The 9,316-nt window shown below is 39.9% G+C and overlaps 1 protein-coding gene across 1 annotated transcript; it reads right to left on the minus strand.

The window, feature by feature from the left end:
• Positions 1–4,031: 4,031 nt before the first annotated feature.
• LOC107043403 lies at positions 4,032–8,424 on the minus strand. Its single transcript, XM_015264902.1, has 6 exons — positions 8,190–8,424; positions 7,404–7,658; positions 7,031–7,325; positions 6,209–6,932; positions 5,390–5,908; positions 4,032–5,258 (listed from the first exon to the last, which is right to left on the minus strand). Exons 1-6 carry the CDS (start codon positions 8,422–8,424, stop codon positions 4,032–4,034), a joined length of 3,255 nt encoding a protein of 1,084 aa, XP_015120388.1.
• Positions 8,425–9,316: the final 892 nt, after the last annotated feature.

A 9,316-nucleotide genomic window follows, 5' to 3' on the forward strand; every position in this document is an offset into this window, starting at 1 on the left:
AAATTGATACTGATAATGGTGAATACAATATTGTCCACGCGAATCTTGTAACCACAAAGAAACTTCAGTAATTCCTAATTCAGTTTGGGAATTCCGTCCATGAGTTGGATAAGTCTAATTGAAGTATTTAAAAAACAAATCATCGTAGTACTAAAATGAACACTTCATGATTGATGTATAATGTGAATTGATCAATTGCCTGTTTCATTTAGAGTGTAATTTTATCTTGTAGTGACAATCTTGGCAAATATCCCAATTTTAAACTTTTACCAGCATTAACAGCAACAACTTCAATAAGATTTTATGAACACCACTTCAATTTGTTGATAACTTCACCAATATTCAACAGAAAAAAATCATCGAAGAAAATCAAATGCTAATTAGTCAAGAAGAAGTTATTCAAACAATCATCCAAATTACATTCGGTATAACGGTACATTCAGTAATACATCACAATTTGAAGAATACATATTGCTCTTCAAAAAACTATATCCATTTTTGCATTGATTTTGAGTAATGAGATAGAAAAATCTATCTCAATTTGACTCTCAAGAAAAAACATGATAAAATTAATTTTCCTTCAAAACTCGTATAACTTCACGGAAAACAATTGGAATTGGATAAATCACCGCTTATTTCGAAGCTCTACCAATATACACCATAGTGTACACCATATAACAATTTCACTCATAGTTAATCCGAAAAGACAATAATTCAGGATGGAACACTGAAAATACGGGAAATGTGGAATTTGTGACATGTGTGATAACAGGCAAATTTTAATAACAAATTCAATTGAATGTTAAATGCGTTATCTTTTATTTTCTTATTATCGGGATAAAATAATATTTTTGTTTAGCAGATCCTTACCTTTTAAGCGCTAGGCGCATCTGCATCTATCATTTGAATCTTTGATGTTTTGCAATTTGAAGAACAATAATGATAAAGTCAAAGGGTTTTGAAATAAAATGGAATTTGAATGAAAGTTAATTCTGATATTTATTGTTTGAAGAGATTTTAATTGAAAATTTTAAAAAAGAAGGGGACCAAAGGAGAGAGAGAATACGACTGATGTTCAACGTTAGCTTATTGATTTGAAGATTTTGATTTTATAAATTTGATAATCGCAAAAGGCCAAAATAAATAGATTGTCGGACGAATTTTGTACAAACCAATAGTAGAAGTAATCCAAAGTCATTTTCCAAATGATTTTCGTGTAGAATAATAATATGTTGATTTTCACATTAGTCTCACTTAAGTTTCTAATGAAGTTCGTTTCACTTATCGCACTATGATTTAAATTTTGAGTTAATTGTGTCCTTGCACGGTTTCATTTAATTTTTAAAATTCTCTAATAATGTGTCCATGCACTCTTTTCACGATAACGTAGTGAACAATTCGCAGTTCACCGACCGCTACGTGTCAGGATCTTCACTACGAAGGTATACGTATTTGTGATATTATCCCGAATTACTTAAGATGACTCGCGTACGCCGGGCAGGACTGATAAACTGATTCCGGGGTAACGTTCACGAGCAGAGCTTACGGAGCCAGAGCTATTTGACGTGCCGTTTTGGCATCCAAGACGCGACTGGGGAAATATCGAAAGAGTTCATTTAGAGCCCGAAAACGACAGTGCAGTTGCGCTGCGTTTGCAATTTTGACTATTGAAGGCCGCGCGTGGCGTGCTAGCCCGGTAAATTGAGCTACATCGACAGCAACTCAATGTTCGGTGGGCAACGAATAAGTCGAATTTAGTGAGAATAAAATGACCAACGAAATTAATTTTTTTTGAATAAATTCAAAACACGACTCATGCTGAATTCCACACTTAATAACACTTAACAATTGATCCAATCAATGCAGTAAGAACAGCCTTATTTCATATTGAAGATCTCATTGTAATCTTTAAATTGATGCATGATAGAGCTAGATTGATTGAATGCAAGTGTTTAATAATGGTCAAAAATATCGAATTTCAAAGTGTGACATGACGCTCAAAAAAGGAAAAATCTCCCATAAGTCTATCAAAATTGAACCAAGTTATATTCAATACATTACAATTTGAAGAACAGATATTGCTCTTCAAAAAGATATATCCATTTTTGCATTGATTTTAAGCGATGAGATTGAAAAATCCATCTGAATTTGAATTTCATGGAAAACCATGAAAAAATTAATTTTGAGTTAAAACTCGGATAACTCCGGTAAAAATGACGGGAATTGGATAATTCACAGCTCATTTTGAAGTTTTACTACTACACCTCAGATACAATGCAACGACTTTGCTCATAGTTAACCCGAAAGGCAATAATTCAGAATGAAAGTGTGAAAAAATTGGAAATTTTCAATTTGTGACATGCTGAATTCGACACTTAATCACGTTTAACAAATGATAAAGTCAATGCAGTGAGAGAAGTCATTTTTTATTTCGAAGATCTCATTGGAATCTTCAAATTGATGTATGATAAAGTCACATTGGCAAAGTCCAAAGGTTCGATAATGGATGAAAATGTAAAATTTTGGTGTGTGACATAAGGTTCGAAAAAGAAACAAACACCGATAACTCTATCAAAATTTGAACAAATTGCATGTAACACATCTCAATTCGCGGAAAGAATGATGCGTCTTATGATGATATATCAATTGTTTCATTGATTCCAATCTGAAAATTTGAAAAAACGATCCAAAGGTAAGTTTTAGGTAAAAACATGAAAATATAGTTTCTAACTAAAAGTGCCATTACTTAATGAAAAATTATCAGAATTGGATGAGACATGTGTCAATTTCTAGATAATTCGATGGTCTTTCGAACAAGTACAAAATATATGGGGTTTATTCAGTACCAAAACTGAGATCTTGGGAAAAAACCAGAAAAAAGCGAGCGTCACGCTCACGGATTTTTTACTGATGGATGGATTTCATTTTCGGGATTAAACCGCGGTGGGTGTATGCTCTATCCAGACGTATTTTTCTCTGCTATCAGGTCTTGACGATAAAAGTATAGTCAGTCTAATAAAAGAAAGCATAAGGAAAACACTCTCGTGCCCAGCTAGTGTTTTGTTGTGATTATCATCGTTAATTCACTTTGACACTTTCGAAACATCAGATATGGAAATATAGGGTATGTCGTGTATATCGTGAAAATTTAAATATAGTTAGAACGAGGACGGAAAAGTGTTTTTGAGACATTTAGATAATTATTACACGCAGGAATGAGAGTCAATCCTATGAACGTTATTCAATTACTGCTGACAACATTTCAAGCGATGAATATTCCGGAATCATCTATAAATAATGAAGAAATCCAATTGAAAAATAGCATTGAGGAAGTTTTATCACATGCAATGAATGAGTATTCTGGCGTCGAAGTGATGGTGGACGATTTGTTAAACTTTGAGGAACCTTACAAAGACTGGGACATGGAGATAGTCGAAGACAAAGAATACGCGGATAACCTTCATGAACCGTCGATAGATCCTAATACCTGTACTAAAAATGAGGAGAATTTATTTTACGATTAGAAATCTAGAGCTGTTGCATATTGGCGAAGTGGTTTGGGGAAAAAAAATTTAAGCTTAGAATCTGTCAAACAGAAATTTCGAGAAGTAACTTCAATGCGGCAGTTGAGACACCGGACACATAACATTAATAATGGGGGAGGCTATAAAGATAAATTTGATCGGATTTGTAAATACACACTACAAAATTTCAAATCTGCTGTCAACGCTGGAATGATTGTTGTGTGTGAGGATGAAAATGGAATAAATATTGGGGGTTACTAATAACCACGACTAATTAACTTGAATATATAAAATTATAGATTTATTATCTTGAACAAAATACAAAGTTGCTGTCGCCATTATGGCTAAACGGTTACTAGTCAAGTTGTGAACGATACGCATGAAAGCGACAGATGAAAAAAGAGAAAAAATAAAGGCGAGTTTCAACATTTCCTCCCATTTAGAGTTGTTTACATAATAAACCCAACTCTACACTGAACAATTCCTCCCTTTTTTTTTTTATTTTTATTAATGATATCTAGAAGGCAGCTTGATGAGACGTCCTCGATGACTAGTTGTCACCTGACTTCTCTCAGTTCCTTGCGAACTGACTCCATATTTCGATTGACCATTTGGTTCAGGGGCAGAAGGAGGCTCCGCCTCCAAGGTGGCGTCACGATCTGCCACTACCTCTTCTGACATCAGTGGAGGCTCTGAACTTATTTCTCCTAGGTCCTTAGACCTCTTCAGCAACTCTGGACTTTCAGCAGTTGAAATCTCTAATGGATAGAGTCGTTGTAAAGGTCGAGTCAACTCACCAGTTTCGATTTTGAGCTTTACAACCCTGACCTTCCCGTCTCTGCCTGGATAGAGCTGTATTACTTTAGCTAAGGGACAATCCAGCCTCTTCTGTTGCTCGTTCCGACAAAAAACAATATCTCCCACCTTGACCTCTTTAGAGAAATTGTTGTTGCTGGATCTTCGTTGTAATTGCCCCAGGTATTCAATACGAAAATGCTGTCTCAAGTGTTCTCGTACTTGTTGCAGATAACGTTGTCTCTTGTTCATTGAAGTAGCACTAACAGCATCCACGTCAGGTACCCCAATCGCCTTTACTTCTTGTAAAAACAGACTTGGGGATAGAGGAATCAATTGGTGAGGATGCTCAGCCAGATACGTCAGTAGACGAGAATTGATAATTGCTTCAACATCACATAAAACGGTGATTAGTTCTTCGAATGTGAGCAAGGACTTTTTAAGTGTCCTTTTGAGGAGGTCTTTCATCAGTCTTATCAATCTCTCCCACCAACCACCCCACCATGGAGCTGCAGGAGGATTGAATCTCCATTCAATCACATCGACAGAACTGTCCTTAACTACCTTATCCCAGTAGATCTTCTTCAAGTGGTTACGGGCCCCTCTAAAATTGGTAGCGTTATCTGCATAAATGACTGAAGGTCTACCTCGTCGTGCAATGAAGCGTCGAAATGCCTCCAAAAAGATGTCCGTGGACAGTGAGGAAACCAGCTCCAAATGCACGGCCCTATAGACTGCACACGTGAACAAGCATATCCAGGCTTTACTACCACATCTCAAGAACAGGGGTCCAGCGAAATCCATTTCAGTGATTTCGAAGACTCGAGCATCTCGGACACGATTCTCAGGTAGACCAATAGGCGGAGGTTGTAGTTTCTGGGCGTTGTAACGTCTATGCGTGACACAACGCTGAACCACTGCTCTCACAGCCTTACGACACTGCAGAATCCAGACTTTCTCTCTCAAAACATTAATCACAGTGTCTATTGGAGCATGGAGCAACTTGCCATGTTGATATTCAATTAGTTTTACGGATGACGGAATTCGATGGTGTCATCTCGATTTTTAACAGGACTCTTTAGCCTCAGTAGACCACGTTTGTCTTCAACCACTATCATACTACTCAAGCGAGGGTCTTTCATACCTGAGAAACTTTCCTGTTGAACCACCCACATCAGAGTCAGCTCTGCCAGCTGAATTTCTCTGCCAGTTAATTCTCCTCGTGTTCTGCTGTCTTTTCCTCGTCCAGCGTTGTGTAAGAATCTCTGCATCCACCCTACCAGTCTCACGATACGATAATACTCAGAGAACTCTTTTAAATACCAAGGAACTTGACCCTCCTGGTCTTGAGTCACGTTACTGAGGACTTGATTCAAGACAACAGCCTGCTCGCTAGACTTCCTGAGCTTCATGGGTGTTTTCCTCAATTCACAGTGTATCAGTGTCTCGTCTGTATCAGGACATGAAGATGGCCATTGATCAGCAGGTAGCTTTAGGCACTCAGGACCTAGGAGCCACTGACAATCAACTAGCTGACGAGCGCTGCATCCTCGCGATGGTAAACCAGCCGGATTCAACTCTCCTGGGACCTTTTTCCACCACGTGGCATCCGTCAAACGTCATATGTCTTGCACACGATTGAAAACGAAGGTGGCCCACCGGAGATCACGTCGAATCCATGCCAGCACAGTTGTTGAATCAGACAAACAGTGTATCTCGATGGGACGTTGCTCGATTGAGGCAGTCACATGATTCAAGAAACGTGCTCCCACTGTGGCGGCCAGCAATTCCAACCTAGGTATGGTACCTCTTTCTTTTGGGGCCACACGTGACTTTGCCTCGATGAATCGAATTTTTACTCCTCCAGGTGACTCTATTCTAGCGTATACCATTGCTGCATAAGCCTCCTGGCTGGCATCGACAAAAAGGTGTAAAGAGAGTTTCTCATCAGCCTTGCCAAATGCCCAACGTTGAATCTTCAACTCTTTCAGCAGTGGTAATCCCTGACACCAGGGTATAAAGTCCCTTTTAATAGTCTCTGGCACGTTCGTGTCCCAATCTAAATCAGTCTGCCACAGTCTTTGCAGCATTAGCTTGGGCAGAAGCACTGTTGGACTTGCCATACCCAATGGATCGAATACTTTCTGGGTGATGGACAAGATAGTCCTCTTGGTAATCTTCGTTGGGAGTTCGTGGATCAGAAGTGAATCTGCTAATTGTAGGACATCTAAATCTTTGTCCCACGACAGACCAAGTACAGGTGAGCTCTTCTGTTCACTCACATCATCTGAAAACTTCCAACCTCTGAGGTCAAATCCTCCATCAGCCATGGTTGAGGTAGCGATGTTCTGAAATCTCTCTGCACTTTCCTTGGAGCTGACACTCGTTACGCAGTTGTCAACATAGAAAGAATTCTTCAATTGGTTGAGGACAGAACGCTCTTCTTCAGAACCCGCACGTTTGATGGCCTCTTCCCGGTGTAGATCGATGGTGGCTCTCAACAGAAAGTGACTACTAGTCACTCCAAATACTACTCTGCAGTGTTGATACCTCTGATACCTATGATATCTTTGGAACCAAGGGGTCTCCACAAGAACCTCAGCACGTCTCGATCTTCAGGCACAATACTAATTTGCAGGAAGGCCTTACGAATATCTGAGATAATACCCACCTGATGCTCTCTGAAGCGACGCAATAGTGTGGGAATTAACTCAATCAGATTAGGCCCTGGGTCCAAGCACTGATTCAACGATGGACTACTTTTATCTCTGGCTGAAGCATCGAAGACAGGCTCAATTCGAGTCGTACTCCCTTCCTTGACCACATGACGATGAGGTAGGTAATGAGCTCTGTTACGCAGCTCCCCTTGAGGCATCTCCTCAATTATTCCCTCTGACAGCCACTCCTGAAACACTTTTCCATAATCAGAGAGGAGTCCATCATCCTCTAACTTCCTTTGAGTGGTTGCTAGTCTCCTCTCGGCAGTAGCTCGATTGTTAGGCAATGCTGAGTGGTTTTCCTTCCACGGTTATTTTACTTCATACCTGCCTGCTGAATTAAGGTGGACAGTGTCACGAAACCTACTCAATACCTCTTGCTGTTGATTTTCTTTGGATTTCTGCTCTATTGGATCAGTAATTCCAATGGTATCAAAACGCCACAGCTGTTCGACACTTGCTTCTCGTGCAAACATTGAAAGTGTCAAGAGTGCTGGATCTGAACGACTTGATGCCTTTTCATTATTCTTACCGATGAGAGTCCAGCCCAGATGTTTCTCCATTGCAGTGGCCCCACACTCGAGATTGCACAATCGCCCTGTGTATAATTTTCCAACTCTATCTGCACCAATCAATAGGCTGATTGTTTGGGAACCCATGGCCGTATCCGTGAGTGTGATGGATTGTCGCTGTAACTCAGACAACCAAGGACCCTTTGGACCGCTTGGATACCCTGACAAATGGTTTCCTGGTGGTAGGCTTCAAAATTACAGGCATAATGCCCGTCCAAGCTCCTCAGCCTTACCCTATAACGTTTGTGTTCATATGGGGCCGTCTGTGAACCACCAAAGAGAAGATGTGTCATCATTTTGGTTCCTTCTACTTCGCAGCCCATCTGCTCTGCTAGTCGACCCAGTATATATGACTGATGGGATCCATGATCGACAATGGCTCGAATAACCTTCTCAAAATCTGAAGAATTTCTTGTAATTCCCCGCTGTGGGGGGGGGGGAACTTTTTACTACTTCCGCTGCTCGAGATCCTGGAACCATCGCTTGGATGAGGTATTGGAACCTAACTTCTTCTTTTAGGTTTTCGTCTCCATGAATAGGTTTAAATTGACTCCAGAATGGCTGCCAGTCCTTAATCTTACCACTGAACTTGAAAATCTCATTCTTGGGCAACCTGTATCTTTGATTGTTGTCCATCATTGTGTGATTCATCTGTATAGCGTTCAGAGCAGGGGCGGCTGCCCGTTGAGCTGGCTCAGTCAATTGTAAAACCCGTTGTTTCACTTGTTGATATCTTAGGTGATAGTCGTCGCAACCAACCATCTCAGCGGTCAATTCTGCTTCGGTGGTAGCGTCGTTATCTTGCATTGCAGTCATAATGCCGTCATTTAGTTCTTACAGTTCAACGGATTTATCTCTCAGAACTGCAAACTGTACTCTTACATTATTGAGATCAGGTCCATCGAGCTGTAACATTGCTGTTAACGCGCCATGGGCATGTGTGAACGCTGATCTTTTCGCAGCACGTGTCTTCTTGAGGTTATCCACCTCACCGTATACACGATCCGAAGATTACTCGTCCTGTCACGGTCGCCAAAATGTTGTGTGTGAGGATGAGAATGGAATAAATATTGAGGGTTACTAATAACCACGACTAATTAACTTGAACATATAAAATTATAGATTTATTATCTTGAACAAAATACAAAGTTGTTGTCGCCATTATGGCTAAACGGTTACTAGTCAAGTTGTGAACGATACGCATGAAAGCGACAGATGAAAAAAGAGAAAAAATAAAGGCGAGTTTCAACAATGATCGTACACGATTGTGACCTACGACGATGGGCATTACAAGCCCAAAAAGATATAGGTAGTGAGGATTTTCGGTTTGAAGCATCCGACAAGTGGATACGAGCATGTAAAAAAGCACATCGTATTGTCTCGAGGAAAATAAATAAATTTGTTACATCGAAAGCAATCGAAGACCGTCAAGTTCTAGAGGAAAAATCGGAACAGTTTGTTCAGGATGTGAAACAACGGATTGCAATGTACGGTTTATCAAATATATATAATTCTGAGCAAAGCGGATTTCAGTTTGAAATGCATTCAGGCAGAACTTTGGCTGAAGAAGGTGAAAGATAAGTACAATGTGTCGTGCAATCCCTAACGTCGACGACACAGAGTTATACTATTCAACCAACTACATCAGCCGAAGGGAAACTCCTCTCTCCACTCTTTTTAGTTTTGAAAGAACCAAGCGGTCATTTCG

The sequence above is a fragment of the Diachasma alloeum genome, unplaced genomic scaffold (genome assembly GCF_001412515.2).
Source record: "Diachasma alloeum isolate Michigan unplaced genomic scaffold, Dall2.0 Dall_scaffold_00567, whole genome shotgun sequence".
NCBI classification, from domain to species: domain Eukaryota; kingdom Metazoa; phylum Arthropoda; class Insecta; order Hymenoptera; family Braconidae; genus Diachasma; species Diachasma alloeum.

What these genes read in the sequence shown, in the direction of transcription:
- LOC107043403 (XM_015264902.1), bottom strand. Translation starts at nt 8,424, where the DNA reads ATGACTGCAATGCAAGATAACGACGCTACCACCGAAGCAGAATTGACC. An exon ending in TGAGATTTTCAAGTTCAGTG is followed by an intron (nt 7,659 to 8,189) that starts GTAAGATTAAGG and finishes TGATTGGTGCAG; the next exon opens with ATAGAGTTGGAAAATTATAC. An exon ending in TACTGAGGCTAAAGAGTCCT is followed by an intron (nt 5,259 to 5,389) that starts GTTAAAAATCGA and finishes TGGATTCTGCAG; the next exon opens with TGTCGTAAGGCTGTGAGAGC.